At 41.4% G+C, this 17474-nt stretch overlaps 1 protein-coding gene across 1 annotated transcript in view; it reads right to left on the bottom strand.

The window, feature by feature from the left end:
* Nucleotides 1–14824, bottom strand: part of f13a1b (coagulation factor XIII, A1 polypeptide b) — a 21191-nt gene extending 6367 nt beyond the window's left edge. The window contains exons 1-8 of the mRNA XM_075451003.1: nucleotides 14660–14824; nucleotides 7118–7332; nucleotides 5556–5744; nucleotides 4443–4691; nucleotides 4244–4362; nucleotides 2355–2462; nucleotides 2100–2274; nucleotides 1385–1523 (exon numbers count right to left, since the gene is read on the bottom strand). Of these exons, the coding sequence (XP_075307118.1) occupies nucleotides 1385–1523; nucleotides 2100–2274; nucleotides 2355–2462; nucleotides 4244–4362; nucleotides 4443–4691; nucleotides 5556–5744; nucleotides 7118–7304 (1166 nt within the window). The 5' untranslated portion in view covers nucleotides 7305–7332; nucleotides 14660–14824. The remainder of the gene's footprint in view (nucleotides 1–1384; nucleotides 1524–2099; nucleotides 2275–2354; nucleotides 2463–4243; nucleotides 4363–4442; nucleotides 4692–5555; nucleotides 5745–7117; nucleotides 7333–14659) is intronic.
* Nucleotides 14825–17474: the final 2650 nt, after the last annotated feature.

Below are 17474 nucleotides of genomic sequence, written 5' to 3' on the forward strand. Positions count from 1 at the left end.
AGAATACTCATTACTGCTGATGATATTTTATGTGTTAACCCTACAGTCACTGGAAGCCACTCCACAAGCAGGTCTGAATAGAGTGAATATATCAGTATTTTAGTTGAATGATCTGAATGGACATCCTGGTATATTTGTCCACATATCCAAAACGTTGTGGTGTCACAATGCAGGGTTGGAAATCGTGACATTACCATAAGGGCAACGTGTGAATATTAAATTCTGTAAGACCTAATGATGTTGTTTTTTTCCCCACACATGTGAACATCTTAACAGTGTCCAACAGTATGTTGTCCTGGTGAACAACATTGTCATGAATAGGGATGAGAATCGAGTAGTTCGATTCCGTGGAATTGTTAATCCGCCTGCTTAACGATCCCGTTTATAGGTTCTGCTAACGTCTGACGCATTTGTGCGATGGCGTAATGTGCGCGCTTCGTATTTTGGCTCTGAATGTTTCCAACATGGCGGCGAGGCAGAAGCGCTCCAAAGTTTGGTTATATTTCACCAAAAAGGACAAAACTAGTGCCAGTTGCAACACTTGTAGAGCTGTGATCACATCAAAGGGGGAAATACCTCCAACATGCTGAAACATTTGACCACACAGCATGCAGCTATTTTGCACAGAGAACATCACAGCCACTGCACTTTGACCAGACATGGTATTAACATCAGAGTCTACAAAGCAAGTGGTGCTGGTTGAACTTACTGTCCCCTGGGAAGACAGAATGGAGGAGGCAAATGAACGCAAGAGGGCCAAGTATGCTGAGCTGGTGGCTGAGTGTCGGAGTAAAGGCAGGAAAGCCCGATGCGAACCAGTTGAGGTAGGGTGCCGAGGTTTTGCTGGCCAGTCACTAACCCGCACCCTAAAAGTCCTCGGAGTAAAAGGTCAGCTGTGCAGGCGAGCCATCAGGAACATCACAGAGGCTGCGGAGAAAGCCTCAAGATGGCTATGGATCCGGAGGGGGGATCCGTGGAGTAGTGGCCCACTTGGACACAAGTCGGGGGCTGATCACCCCCGGCTGGGTTGCCCGAGCGAGGGTGTTTGATGATCAAAGACCCGAAACCCCATGACCTCGGGTTCATCACTGATGATGTGTCCAAGTAGCACCTAGAGGTGTATGTAAGAACTGCACGAATGTAAAGTCTTTGACTCGCTGCTTAGCGATTATTATATATAACTGGATGAGAATCGATAAAAGAGCCGATAGTGGAACCGGAATCGCTAAATTCTTAACAATTCCCATCCCTACACATGAACCAACATCATCACATAGAGACAACATGAGCAGATATCAAACCTGTACGTCATCATTTTGTGTTGTGGCTCAACAAATACATTTTGTTCTCCCGTGAGACTGAATAGAAATGCAAGTTGTGATACCAGATAGAGTCCTTGGTGCGTTGTCGGTTGATTCTGCCAGTCTCGTCCAGGATTATGTCGGTCTTCAGGTTCCCGTTGTTGTCGTGAGCCGAGTAGAAGTTGGTGACAACCCGGGATGGGATGCCCAGACAGCGCAGGACTGGAACACGTTTAATAGACGTCTGTTACATGTCTTATGGTGTTTTAGTTTAGTTTAGTTTAGATGTTGATGAAACGTTTAAATCAGTAAACTACAGCTTATCACACTTACTCACAGTATCTGTTACATTGGAAATGAGTACGACATGAACCTCAAGATGAAAAAGGAATATGATTTACATGTAGATATGTGCAAAGTGCAAAAATGTTGTTTTTTTCATCGTATTTAGATAATGGCTATTAATGACTGATAGTATGTACACAATCAAACAGTGTGGTGGGCTGCAGTATTTATGTTAAAAATAAGCAGGTTTTAACACAATTTTACTTGTTCTTTTAGAATACAGTTCGGTTTAAAACTGGGTTATATAAAAATCTGGTCTGAATGAACTGATCCAGAGTGTCTAAGTTTCCTATTTCCTTCAAACAAAGAATAATTCAAGTGTTTTAATTCAAGTGGCTGAGTTAGTTTTGACTTCTCGGTTTAATCTTTTCATCATTATATCGTATCATTTAGCCTTTTCCACTCGGCTCTGATGAAAAAAAAAACAACGTGAGAACTAAATCGAGATCTCACAGGAGTTGAAGACGGCGGCGTAGACCCAACACTGAGCGTAGCAGACGGGCATCTTGCTGGAGGCATAGCTGAGCAGAATGTCTGTGCTGCCGGTCCAGGAAGTGGGCGCCACGCCATACGTGTAGTCACCAGTCCAGTTCCCCACCAGCACGCCCTCATCGTCACGGGAGTTCAGCTGGAGAGAAAAACGCCAGATTTCAGGTATTTTTTGGGGTCTGATTACACACAGAAGTTCAGTTTTTTTTTTAAACTCACCATAGCTGAGGCCTTTCTGGTCACCTTGATGGGGTCTCCTCTGTTGGTGATGGGCATCTCAGACCTGTCCATGATGTACAGACAGGCATCCAGGACTCCATAGTTGAACTGGGGAAAAGAAAAACTGTTTAGTCACAAGACTTAAAGGGATAGTTCGCCTCTTTTGACATGAAGCTGTATGACATCCCATATCAGCAACATCATTTATGAACATTTTCTTACCCCCTGCTGCGTCCTGTGAGCCGAGTTCCAGCCTCGTTTTGGCGTTGACGAAGGTAGTCCGGCTAGTTGGCTGGGGTTTAAAAAATAAAGCGTTTTGCTTCTCAAAACAATATGCGTTCAACAGAGTAATACATTTGCATCATAAAATCGTTCTCCAGGAAGAAGTCAGACCTCACAATCACTTGGTGCTATTTTCTTTCTACCTTCGTATCACTGCGCGCTGCCGACGGCCGCGCCTGTTAATGCGGATTTACAGCCGACCCGTGACGCCAAAATGACGTTTCAGGCATGGCGCTTGCCTTGAAAAGACAGCGCAGCGCGTTGTCGTGCACCGGTCGTTTTTTGTAACTTGGCTGTGCCGAGAACGACGAACCGGATGGACCGATGTGAGACCAGGCTCAGTGAGGAGGTGCGTTTGTATGAAACTGCAGGGAAACAGCACAGGGACCAACGTAAACTCCCAAAACTGGTGCACAGAGATTGGCAGAACTTTGGTGAAAGAGGGAGAGTTCTGTAAGAATGTGTGGAAGAAGCTACGGGACAGATACGTGAAGGCAAAGAAGAGGGCAGAGACTCTGTTGATGCCGGGGGCTTCAGACCTTCACCTCTATTAACTGAATTAAAAAAATAAAATTATCCAGATACTGCAGCAGCATCATTGATGACAGTGTTCCTACTTCCTGTTTTCTTCTCGACTTTCGTGGTTGTAGAGTAGCGGTAACCTTCACATAGCAGCGACACCTCTGTGACGGAGAAAATTGCAACTACTGGCGCATCGACTTGCGCCACCATATGTAGCCGGCACGAAATCGTGACGTCATCAACACCGCTCGCGCTAGCAGACACGGCAACCATGCTAGAGCCTTTACGGTGTTTGCTGCTCGGTCTACACAGCAGGCAGTGATACGAAGGGAGAGAAAATAGTGCCAAGCGATTGTGAGGTCTGACTTTTTCCTGGAGAACGATTTTGTGATGCAAGTGTATTACTCTTTTGAACGCATATTGTTATGAGAAGCAAGACGCTTTATTTTTTAAACCCCAGCCAACTAGCCGGACTACCTTCTTCAACACCAAAACGAGGCTGGAACTCTGCTCACAGGAGGCAGCAGGGGGTAAGAATATGTTCATAAATGATGTTGATAATATGGGATGTCATTCAGCTTTAAAATACATCTGTGATATGTTCAGAGAATATAAAGCCAGCAGAGCTCTTAGATCCAAGGACTCAGGTCAGCTGGTCCAGTCCAGAGTCCAGACTAAACATGGAGAAGCAGCATTTAGCTGTTATGCTGCAAACAAGTGGAACAAACTGCCAGTGGAGATTAAACTCTCACCAAATTGAGACATTTTTAAATCCAGGTTAAAAACATTTCTTTTCTCATGTGTCTATGCATGAAATCTGCACGATATCTTTGAACTTATCTAGACTGTTGCTTGTTTTTAAATTCATTTAAATGATTTTATTTGTTTCTCTTTATATTCTTTTATGTATTTTTAATGCTTCTTCCACTTCCTGCTGCAATGCTTTTATTTTATGTAAAGCACTTTGAATTGTTTATACATGAAATGTGCTATACAAATAAATTTGATTTGATTTTGATGTCAAAAGAGGCGAACTATCCCTTTAAGCCCTAATAAAGTCTTGAAAGAACTCAGTTTTTTCCTACCTGTCCATAGTTCCAGTTTCTCTCAGCGACGTCGTCGTAGGAGCCGTGATAGATAATCCCCACCTCGTTCATCACACACTCCTCCCTCTCCGTCGCATCATCCAGAAACACAGCATCAGCTGGTTGGCAGAAAAAAAAGCCAAACTTAGCGTTCAAAAAAAAGGACAAACGAAACTCGTCCAAAAAGCTCTGAACGAACCTGCCGCCCAGGGATTGAAGAGGATGTAAAGATCTCGGTTCTTGTCCCGCTTGGTCCTGCGGATGCCGAAAGGCGTCAGCACGGCCACGTACATGTGATATTTCCCCACGATGCAGTCCGCCACGGGGGTGATGCCCATGGTGACCATGTTCTCAGAGGTCTCTGTGATGCGGCCTTCCCAGGTGCCCTGAGGCTCCTTTTGGGGGAAGACGGGAGCGTAGGTGCCCTTGCTGAACTGAGGGCTGGAGCCTGAGCAAACAGGAAGCATCAGCTGGTTTATGTAAATGAAAACAATCAGTTAAATGGCAAAGTGAGGCGGGAAAGGTTACCGAATTAAAATATTATAGAATATATAACACTGCTGTAGCATATGTATCACCAGTACACACTGTTTACACTACTGGACCAGTTCTAGGTTCTAATGGAGTGGGGGGTAACAAATAAAACTGAGCCAGAGACCAGGTACTTTAAATGCAATAACCTCTCTAGTGGAAATAAACAACAGTGAAACACACATGCCATTTCGACAACCTGCAGGCATGAACAATAAATCTCTTTTTCCTCACCTCAGTTTTTTTCTAGGTTAGAGACAATTTAGTTCAGGTAAGCCACCGTAGTTAGATGGTTTATTTAGTTTAGATAGGTTAGTTATATTGGACCGGTCTGTAACTATCCTATTTGAGAATAATCTATTTTAATTCAATATTCATCCTGAGTCAACTCTTTTCCTCTTCTCATTGACAAGAGAATAATCACACCTTAATGAATCAAACTGAAGCATAACTCTTATACGAGTCTTAAATCGCTCTCTGGAAAAATATTCCTGCATTCATTTCTCTGCATACACGTTGTCAAAACAGGGGTACAGCGCAAACGACCATGGATCTCTTAAAGGGACGGTATTTTATGTAGGCCTATTTTTAAACATTTCCATGAAATTATTATCACATCCTTTTTTAATTACTCTTATTTAATCATTTGTGACATTTTTAACCATTTTACCTTATTTATGCATCTAATTTAATTGTTTGTATTTATTCATATTTTATTGTGGGTTGCACTGATTAAATGCCACAGTTTATTGACCACCAAATGTAAGCGAGTCCATCTCACCAATGGCAAACTCCACAGCGAACTTGTCCTCATCGGGTTTGTAGGGACGGCTGAAGGTGATCTTGACCTGGAACTCCTGTCCTCTCCGTACGATAAGATAGTCAGATTGGTACAGCGTGGTGTGGTGCTCCAGCTTGTTGCTTTCGTCGGGGCCCTTCATCATGTCCACATCCCAGATGTCCAGATAATCTGAAGACAGAAACAGAGCGAAAAGTCTCCAAACCTGAAGACTGATTCCCATGAGACAGCCTACAGTAAGCGAGAGGCAGATTTTTAGGGTGAGCTGGATTTTTCTCATATCTGTATCAGCTGTAGCTCGAGGTTGTCCTTTAATTGGAAAGTTGCTGGTTGGGTTGAAGAGTCGTTGGGGCAGGATATTGAACCCTCCCTTGTGAGATGTTTGGATGAAATGCAAACTGAATGCAGTAATATCATCACCAGATGTTCACTGGAAAAAAATCTAAATTACCAGGTATATTTGTCTCATTTCTAGTCAAATATCTCATTACACTTAATATAAGACACAACTGCCTAACAAGTACTATTTCAGCCAGATATAGGGACCTGTTTGAAGACGATACATCTGGAATATCTTAAATGAAATTAAGTGAAAAAGTCTTGAAAACAAATTGTTTTGAGTCGGATTTCATATGAAACAAGCTTTTTTTGACATTTGAAGAGGTTTTTAAGCTAATTTCAAGATCACTTTTAACTCAAAAGTCCTAAATATCACATTTTATTTCAAGAAATCTTGACAAGCCGATTTTCACTAGTTCCACTGGCAGATTTTTTTGCTTATTTCAAGCAAAAACGTCTTTTATTTGTTGTTTTTTTACTTATTTTTGTAGGGGCATTTTTTCCAGTGTTGTAGTTCTTTTTTTTTTTTTTACTTTTCCTGCTGCAGGAGGACGAGGCTCAGATGAGTTAGAAGCTTTAAAAATGTACGATCCAGCCGATTATGTGATGAGCTCCATCCTCCAGAGAGAAAAAAATGTAATAAAGCTAATTTAAATCTAGATATATTTTCTGCTTTTTAAGTAATTCAATCCTGAATCAAACCCCAGTTTTACTCTCCTACATTAAAACCTCCTCCTTTGTGCACTTATGCCCAAGAATTCCAGGTAAATTTCCCCTAAACAATTAAATTAAGTGGAATATTTGAGGGATTCGGCCACATGTTTGGGAATTGTTCCACTCTTATCAAACGCATCAGTGGCGTGACAGATCACTCGAGCATGCGTCTGCGGTTGTTTGCAGATGAAATTCCAGTCAGCGTGTTCATGAATTCCCGTCACATCTGATTATCTCTCAGTGTGGCGACACGCTGCAGGAAGTCAGCAGAATTTATCCAGTTTGGCCGTCCTTCAAGTGTCAGTCAGGCGCAAAAAAAGCTCCTGAAAACGGTGTCACTGACAGGAAAAGGACTTTATCTTCTCTAAGCAACACAAACGGCCGCTCTGTCCTCTGAAGAAAGCAACTTTTCCTGGTTTCTACGTTCAAACTTTGTTGCATGTCACCATTTTTTTCTCAATACAATGCAGTGAATTCACAAACTGCCTCACCTGTCATGGGGGGATATCCTCTCGGTCCGGGGGCACCGAAGTACTCTATCTCAGGGATGTCCGTTGTTTCGGTGTTGGAGCTGTCCGTGGGGCCTGAGGCGCGGCCACGGTTGCTCACCTTGGGAGGACGTCCAATGGGAGGAGGGGGAGCGGGAGAAGGGGTCGCCATGGCTCCTTGGTCAGACATGGTGGCGATGGTTCAGGTTGTTGTCAAACTAGGAGAGGAGAGAGGTCAGAGAGCAACATTACTGACTGACCGCTCAGTGAAAAGCAGCTGTTTGGATTTCAATGTGTCTACAAAAACACATTAAGTCAGTAACAAAGTCAGCCTACACTGGAAAAAATGTCCCTCCAAAAATAAGTAAGAAAAAAAAACAAATACAAGACGTTTTTGCTTGAAATAAGCAATAAAATCTGCCAATGGAACTAGTGAAAATCGGCTTGTCAAGATTTCTTGAAATAAAATGTGATACACTGGAAAAAAATCTAAGTCTTACCAGTTATATTTGTCTCATTTCTCGTCAAAATATCTCATTGCACTTAATATAAGACACAACTGCCTAACAAGTACTATTTCAGCCAGATATAGGGACTTGTTTTAATACAATACATCTTGAATATCTTGTTCAATGAAAACGTCTTGAAAACATCTTGTTTTGAGTCACAATTTCACTTTTTTTTTTTTATTTGAAGAGGTTTTTAAGCTAATTTCAAGATCACTTTTAACTCAAAAGTCCTGAATACACTGGAAAAAATGCCCCTCCAAAAAAAAGTTAAAAAAACAACAAATACGAGATGTTTTTGCTTGAAATAAGCAAAATAAATCTGCCAATGGAACTAGTGAAAATTGGCTTGTCAAGATTTCTTGAAATAAGATGTGATATTTAGGACTTTTGAGATAAAAGTGATCTTGAAATTAGCTTAAAAACCTCTTCAAATTAAAAAAAAGCTTGTTTCATGTGAAATATGACTCAAAACAAGATGTTTTCAAGACTTTTTCACTTAACAAGATATTCAAGATGTATTGTATTAAAACAAGTCCCTATATCTGGCTGAAATGGTAGTTGTTAGGCAGCTGTGTCTGATATCAAGTGTAATGAGATACTCAATGAGACAAATATACTTTAGATTTTTTCTAGTGTACTATCATCTTAAAGAATATATCGAGGTAAAAAGATCTGATGTGTCAGCAGGACCTGGGAAAACTAGTCCATGCATTCATCTTCAGTCGGCTTGATTACTGTAACAGCATCTTTACAGGTCGACCTAAAAACTGCAGCTCATTCAGAACTCTGCTGCTCGAGTCCTCACTGAGACCAAAGAACTGGACCACATCAGTCCAGCTCTGAGGTCTTTACACCGGCTGCCTGTCCATCAGAGGATAGACTTTAAAGTTCTGATGCTGCTCTATAAAGCTCTGAATGGTCCAGGACCAGAATGCATCAGTGACCTCCTGACCCAGGATGAACCTTCCAGACCCCTCAGGTCATCTGGATCCGGTCTTCTATCAGTTCCCAGAGTCAGAACCAGACATGGAGAAGCTGCATTCAGCTTCTATGCTCCACATGTCTGGAACAAACTCCCAGAAAGCCTCAGATCAGCTGAAACACTCAGTGGCCCTCATTTATCAAGCCGTCGTAGAAAGCATCGTAGATATGAGCGGAGAACTCGTCGTATGCAGAGGCTCAAGTGAGATTTACAGAACATGCGTACCACACCAATCCCATCGTAAGACCGAGCGGCTGTTGATAAATCCGGTGGCTGAAATCCATCGTAATGATCCTAACCACGCCTTCTACAAAAGGGGGTTAAGAGGCCGCACCTCTAGAATTTGCGACATGGATAGACAAAAGGCGGCAGAGAAACGCTGTCAACGCTGTTGACAGCTGGGACGGCTGTCAACAGCGTTGGCGATGTAAATCGCAGACCGGACAGGTATGTATTTTCCCCTACTGTGATGGTCAATAAAATGTGATAAACTCCAGATTAAATTAAATCTAAAATTGAGCGATGTTTTACTTTTTCTCCAGTAAGATCAGGAAGAAGTGGTCCGATATGAAATTGGCCAAAAAAGGAAGGTCGCAGCTCTCCGACGCAGCATGTCACAAACAGGGGGGGGGGGGCTCCGATCCAGGTTTGGATTTGAGTGCCTTGGAGGAGAGGGTGGCTGGCGTGATCGGAGCTACGTCCTCATCAGGCGTGCCAGGGAAACTTGACACTGATGCGCCCATGCTAGAGCTCGAGAATGGTAAGAATGACTGCACACCCAAGACGTTTAAATAAAACAGTTGCTTTAATTTTCAACACAAATGAGGTTCCTAATCAAACTAATATTTTTCATTCACAGATGAATCCGAAGTGGCATCCGGGCAACCTGACCCGCGCAACGAATATGCGGCCCGTCAACATCCGAAGCCTCTAAGCGCCTCTCTTGTTCGGTGTGAGGTTGAATAATGAGCCATCACTCTTCCAATTACGGAGTTGTACTTGTTTAATTTATTTAATTTGCGTTTATGTTTATATTTATGTTGAAGTCAAATAAAACATGGGCCTTCTTTAAAGTGATAAGTCTGTCATTTTAACCTAGGGATTTGTTGCGACTCCTGAGCACGCACTAGTGACGCTGCTGTATTGCAGTCACCGCAATTCAAAATGGAAAAGTGCGTACACGGCCTCAGACCTGTCGTGGCGATTTCATCTTTCCTGTGTTCACGATGGATTTGATAAATGCCAACCTTTGCGCAGAAAAGAACGTACACACGACCTACGCACGTTTTTCGTCTTACGCAAGTTTGATAAATGAGGGCCATTGTGTTTAAGTCCAGGCTGAAGACACACCTACTTTCAGCTGAATAAAGCTCCAAATCTGAAGCTTGAGTTTCAAAACTCAATCACATTTTAACTCCTGATTTTATCTATTGTTCTTATTTCTTTCTTTTTTTGTTTAAAATCTAAATCATGCTTTTTATTTCTACTGTTTTAATGTATCTGTAAAGCACTTTGAATCACCTTGTTGTTGAATTGTGCTGAACAGATAAACTTGCCTTGCCTTACAATAAAGGCCCCACATTTCTTTACATATACAACGGCAGTCTCAAGCGCTTTGGTGTCACAAGTGGTGACCATGTGTGTTTGTGGCTGCTGCTGGAGGCGAACTTACCGTCACTCCCCTTCCTGTAATAAAGACAGACCTTTTTAGAGTGTGGTGATTTGTTTTCACTCTTTAATTATTGTGCGTTTTGCAGTTACAGAGTGACGAGTAAGTTTCAACAGCAAGCATTAATCATGACTAATCAATAACAGAGTTACACTATGTGCCACTGCAGAAACGTTGGGTCTGTTTAACAGATGCAAAGAGACAAACTGAACACCACGAAGGGGTCACACAGACGCACTGATGCTAGCAGAGGTAGCAGTGGCAGTGCTTATGATAGTATTATCAGTCCTAATACACTGATACCAAAGGCAGTATTAGAGTAGTGGTAGATATCCATGTGTGTGGAAATAACTGGGAGCATTTCAGTCTTTTTTTTTTCTAAATTCTACTGAACTGCAGTCTAATGTTCTGCTTTTATTCGACATCACTCTCATTTTTTTACGCACTTTATGTCACGTCCATGGGGTTTCCCCATGTTTTTTGTTTTATGTTTTATCATGTTTTAGGTTTATGTCTTGGTTTTTGATTTCATGTTTTGCCATTGTTTTCCCCCTCACTTCCCATGCCAGGTCATTAGTTGTCACTCACGTCACCTGTATTCATTGTCCCCAGCTGCACTCATTCACCAATCACTCTCAGTTCACTATTTAGTTTCCATGCTCCCCTTTCAGTTTGTGATTTATTTCCCCAATCTCACCTTTCCCTTGCCACGCCACGACTTAAGCCTCGCTAAGCCTCGCTAAGCCTCGCTAAGCCTCGCTAAGCTAAGCTAAGCTAAGCTAAGCTAAGCTAAGCGCTTTTTTTGTCTGTCATGTCAAGTCTTTTGTTTTGTCAGTTATATTCATGTATTTATCCCACATTTTAGTCTAATTATCCGGCTCAGCCGTGCTTTTTATTTTGTCTTAAAGTTTAAAATAAACCAAGTTTGTTTTCTCATCTCTTGAGTCCGCATCCGTGTCCTGCCAACCTGCCAAAATCTGACACTTTACAGTTAAAGTTACTTCATAAGATGGTGTAGAGATGATCAGCACAGATTAAAAGTGATCAAAATCAGTCCAACAAGTGTACAGATATGAGATGCTCTCAGGTTTTTAAGCAGTGTGGTGACCCTTAATGTCTTAAAGGATAATCACCCTGTCTTATAAACGGTGACATAGAGCAAGTTTTCCCTTATTTCGATTCAACCAAACCGTCTTCTGTTGCTTTACACCAGAGAACAAACATCAGCATGAAATTCATCACACAGGCAGGTCATGTCTTTGCCTTCCCAGCAGAATAAAAATGCACTTGTACTGGTTCATTTATATTCATGCGTCCGATATGAAGCCTGGAGTAGCAGCTCCTGGTGAGACAGAGGTGCAGTTTGGGCCTGGAAAGATCACAGCCCTGCAACTTTAAATTATCTGACATGTGATGCGTTTTAGTTGCTTAATTATGGCAGATTTTTGTAGTTAATTGCCTTAGTTTTTCCTATTTGTTATATTTTTGTCCTCCACAATGCAACTTTGCACAACGTGCCACTTGAATAAAAGTCAAGCAGCCTCCATGTTACAGGTTTTGAGCCCAGATGGTGTAATTTTAGTAATTTCTACACCTTTTTTTGCCTTTTTTGTGAAGCTACAACATCTTGCTGTGGAACAAACGCCTCCTATCTCAGGCCAGCCCCCCTAAAGCTTCAAATATAATGAAATATTTCAATTTGAGGCACAGGGAAAATGATGAATGCATTTTGAAACGCTGCGGTTCTTGCAGCTTATTGTGTTTGGACCACACCCACCTCCACACTCAGATCACGAGTATGACTCTCAGGGACATTTGTTGTTAATTAAAAGGTTGGTGGTTGGAGCCCACAGAGACGTTTTGCATTCTCAGTGATTACAATTGTAAATCTGCAAGATATTGGGCAAAGCAATATATGTGTGGTTATTGAAACAAATTGAAGAATAACAACTTCAGTGTCATTTCTACACGTCTTCCAAACTAAACCACCATACGCTGGAAGACATTTGTCTTTTCCCGGCAATACGGAGGATGTTTGAAGTGTGAAACCTTTGGGCAGGCGCCCCATGTACAGAGGCTATAGTCCTTGCTGCAGCTGGCCCCAGTTCAAGTCCCGCATGGGACGGCCCTGTGCTGCATGTTGTTCCCCCTCTCTCTGCCCCCTGCTTCCTGTCTCTCTGAACTTTCCTATCCATTAAAGTCACAAAAAAAAAAAAAGATTAAAAAATAAATACATAAATAAATAAAACCTGCGTTAATGCGCGATAAAAATATTGATCTGTGTTACATAATTAACGAGTTAATGCAACAATGACAAGTTAACTCGGCCAGCCCTATTAAATATAGTAACAAAATCGTGAAGAAAATAGACCCACTGTGGGATTCTTTTGTAGAAGGAAAGTCTGTTTAGTTTAAGTGAACAACAGGATCTCTGCTGATGAATTTAAGGACTTCACAAACGTGGAGAGTGTTGCTGCATTTGTTGTACGCTGCAGGAGTTTTAAACTAAAAGTCACACCAACCTCCTCTTCTTAACTGGTGTGCAGTTAAGGGGAAAAACAATGGCTGCATCCTGGGTTACTGACTACAAACGCTTCTGTCAGCACCTTTGTTTCAATCCAAAGTAATTTCAGTCGAAGCCATTGAACAAATATTTGTTTACTAGTCTTGATGGAATTATGATTTTATTTACTATATAATGGCTAATGCACGTTATTCCCAGACTTCAGATGTTTGTCTGCCATTTCGAGTCGTCCCAAAGAGGCTTTCTGTGGTACTGGGAGCTGGGAAAACAGAGCTCCCACTGTGCTGGGTGATGACTCATACAGCCAAACGCCACCCCAAACTTCTCTCCTCGTCACACCCGCATTATGCAACGGTCTTACTCTCAGCCAGGTGTTTGTGCCACCAGGTTGGCGCACTGCGCACCCCCCCGAGCATCCAATGAAAACAGCTGCTGTGTGTTTAATGGTTAAGTCAGCCTTTTGGCACATGGCTCCATGCCTCTCTGGCCCGCTCTGCCTGCTGGAAACAGGTTTAAAATGGGGCCCCATGTGGGCTGTAGGGGCTGATGTAATTTTAGCTGTGTTTCATGTTGGTTGGATTTAATGAGTCACATGGAGCACACTGATGGTCTTTGTTTACGTCCTTTGGGAGCCAGTTTGTTTGGTCACCACAGTGGGTTCTTTACACCTTTATGGACTCATTAACAATATCTATATTTATTTTGGTTCACCATGAATGGAAATAACCTTATAACTCTCTTTAATTTCCTGGACCGTGCAAACTAAAACTGGAGTGGATCGCTGATGTGTCGTTTATTTGTCCCTCAGACCGTTAGCAGCATCACTCAGACGATTGGGGTATGTTTGCTCGAACTTTTGAAGCGGTGAACTTCCTATAATGATCTGAATCCATTATTTTTCATTCCAAGCAGAGATGCTCAGTCTCAGACAGCTGTGTTTTGTAATTAAAGGTATAGTTCGCCTCTTTTGACATGAAGCTGTATGACATCCCATAATAGCAACATCATTTAGGAACATCTTCTTACCCCCTGCTGCGTCCTGTGAGCCGAGTTCCACAAGTTACTACAAATATTGATGTTCCTTTTAAACGTTATTTCTAAAAGACGCAACATCCTCAACACAGATTTTGGTTGTATTAAGTCAAAGTTAAACTAAGTAAAGCATCAAATTCCTACACAATCTTTTCAAGGTTTCTGTTCTTTCTTTTTTACCCCCCAGATATGCTTAAGTAGGAACATATGCACTCAAAAAAATCCCAAAATTTCTAACAAAACTGCTCAAAGTAGCGTTAGAAAGAAGAATCCAAACAAAAAGAAATGCAGATATCTTAAAACCCTCGGAACCGTCCTGTCCCTCACTCACTAAAAACGCAGATTAAATGATTAATTATGTAAAATATGCATTTAAGAGGGAAAATAAATGATGCTCTTCTACTTTAACTGTGCAGCTTATGCTGTAAATTAGGGATGAAGCACATTTTATGATATAAAAACTCCTCACACAAGATGGGGAGTCTCCACATTTTGTAAATATGCTAATTACCCCTAAAGCATTTAGCCGTAACAACCTTTATAACAACCTTTTTAGGTTGTTATAACCTCTCAGGTTATAACAACCTTCAAGAGTTATGACTTTAAATGTGATGCAAACATTTAACTGAAGCCTAAGTGTAAAAAATGCATCATAGAAGTCATTAAAGGGACAATGCGGCGCATGTCGGTGTCACTCTGACTCTTTTCCAGAGGTCGTAAAAACAACCACAGAAGTTTCGAAAAGACACATTTGCAGCCCACATCTGGAAGTTGTAAACATATAAGTTACTAAGTTACCTCACTGCTGCACCAAAGAGCATTTACTCACCTTTGTGTTTGTGAAGTAACTGAATGTTGGAGACACCTCGGCTGGAGTTGTGAAGAGAAGCTGCTGCTGGTTGGAGTTGGCCTGCTGCTGCTGCTCCGTCCAGGAGTCTCCAGCCTCCACTTATATACCCGACAGGGGCAAGGAGGCTCTCCACACATGTGAAGAGTGGGTGTGTGTGTTACTGCTTTGCAGAGTTGCTGTGGGTGTCAGTAAAATTTGGGGGCAGGATGTGGAATGTACCATCTCTGCACAACCCACAGCTGGACGAGGCTCAGACAGATTTAATCTTTGACTGAGTGTCTGTTTAAAGATGGTAAAAAGGTATTTTTGGACAGAATTGAGCACATCTGAAATCTTAACTCTCCCCACCATGAAGGCTTCTGTACCAGAACTTATTCAACATTATTTCAATCGTTTCAACAACAAAAAATAATTTAGATATGCTCCCTTCATGAAATAGAAGTTCAAAACAACGTATTTGGTATAATAAAACATAGTTAAACGTTAGGAAATAGATCAATATTTTGACTCAATCCAAAGACTAAAGTGAAAACAACTCTAGAAGAAGAAGAATGCCATTATATAGTTTTGATATCTGCCATCCACTTTAAGGCAAAGTGGATATAAATATTTACAACAACAGTTTCCTGCAGCCTACAGGCTTAAAGATGAGAGGATCTGCCATTTTCTTTTGCTCTTTGGCGCCCCCTGCAGTTGTGGGATGTAACAACACTGTCATAAACACACATTTCGGTGTGAGCCCTGCTCATAAATTGGTTGTCCTGTTGAAGAGGTCACAAAGATGCCATCGAAAGCTCACAACAGGAAACCAGAAAGTCACAGTTTCAGGCCCACAAATATGAGTCAAACTGGGTCAGTTGCACATAGGATTAAAGGTTCACAACCCTCCTCAGGGAAAAGTGTTTGTGAACTTAACAAATATTTATCTAAAAAGGTTATGAAAAAATATCTTGCGTCTCTAGAATAAATGGGGTTGGACAATCTGGGCACCTGAGTTTGGACATTTCTTCTGAGCTGCTGGTGTTTTGAACCACTTGAATGATAGCGAGCGTGGTGTGGACTGACGCTGTGGGTGGGGTACACAGACGCATCTATTTATACGTCTTTTATTTTTACAGCTAGATCTTATTTCAGGTTCCACCAAAAAATGTTGTGAAATAGATTCACACATTAGTCCAGCGACGTACATTTATCTTATTCATCCTGTTCCCTGTTTTTCAGCAGTTTATTGTTAGTTCACACAGACACTGCAGTGGCTTTATTTATAGAGTCTATTTCAGCGTGTTTATCCGCTGATTCGAGTACTGCTCAGTTTAGGGCTTCGCTTCTCAGTCACAGGTGTGGTTGGTGTGCTGTGTGTTCATTTATTTTAGGTGGTGGTGTGGTTTATGATGGCATATCTACTGGTGCGGTGCTTATTTTGAACTGTTGGCTTATGTTTGTGTTATCATTTGCAAAGTATTTCTCTTCCCTTTTTGTCCTGTTCACTTCACTTCACTGTTTGTTTTGTTTTTTTAGGGGTTACAGCTTTTTGTTCATAATAAAGAGCAAATTGGTTAAATCAAATAACTTAAACCGTTAAAACGACACACAAACATCTGTTAAATTAGCCCAGAAAAATACAGCTGTTATAATTGTGATTGAGGCACAAAAACAACTCGGTAAGGTTTGTAAGAAGGCTGAAAAACATCTGGAAAGTCCCAACAGGAACAGTTTGGAAAATGGCAAGAACTTTAAAAACCAAGCAATCAAACCAGCCAAATGGACAGTGAACCAGTCACAGTAAAAAAAAAAAAGAGCTGCCAGTGTTAATCGCTGTCACACCTAATCCCACCTGAACGGTGCAGCACAGGACGCCGAGTGTTCCAACACTAACGGATACCTTTCAGCCTTTGAAAATGGGAATCCGTCTGCTTCACAAGAGACCGTTTGTGTGAAAGATGCTCATTACTTTTGTGGCTTTTGTTGTACAAAACACAAACATAACTTTCAGCATTTACTGGTCTTAATATGGGGTACCATGGTAATTCCCTTTTCAGATGCTAAAAGCCACAGAAACAGGAGTTTCACTTCTTTACTTTATAATGAATGTTGGAACACCAAAAAGCAGCTTTTTCAATTTTTTTTTCTGGCATCTTTATGTTGAATGACAAATATAAAAAAGTTGCTAGACTTTAAAAGTAACTAATCGGATTTTAGTGAATGTAATTATGAATGATTAACACTGATACAGCACCTTTCCAGTGTCAAGAGATTTATGCAACCATTTTACTCCCCGATTCTGTATCATAAGCACATTCCTCAGCATAAAGATCCTGCAGAGGCACAGGAAGTAAAGTGGTCATCCTTCAGTTGTAAGGTCACCGGATGATAGCCAGTCTACATTTCAAAGCATCTCATCAGGCACAACAAAGAGCCCCACATTGCCCTCCAATGTGCTCCTTTCTTGTGTGTCCGCTAAATAAATGTAACCTAAATTGAGAGATATCCTTTTTAAGCTACTGCCAACCCTCCTACCCCTGAATAAGTTCTTGTTTTATGCTGAGTAACTCTCAAAAGTACACTGTTTGTCCAAAAACAAAGCGTAGCATACTCTCCAGTGACCAAACTTAACCTTATCATACAATCATCACGTTTTTCTTCACACAAACATTCAAACATTTATTTAAGTGCACTCTCTATATAAAGCTCTATATAAAGGAAATAAAGCAAAATTTGTTTGTCTAAATGTTCAAAATCTAAGATAGTGGCCACAAAAATATGTCAAGTTGTGTGAGCCTGAACTAAGCTAGCA

Source organism: Odontesthes bonariensis, chromosome 19, assembly GCF_027942865.1.
Source record: "Odontesthes bonariensis isolate fOdoBon6 chromosome 19, fOdoBon6.hap1, whole genome shotgun sequence".
Taxonomy (NCBI): Eukaryota; Metazoa; Chordata; class Actinopteri; order Atheriniformes; family Atherinopsidae; genus Odontesthes; species Odontesthes bonariensis.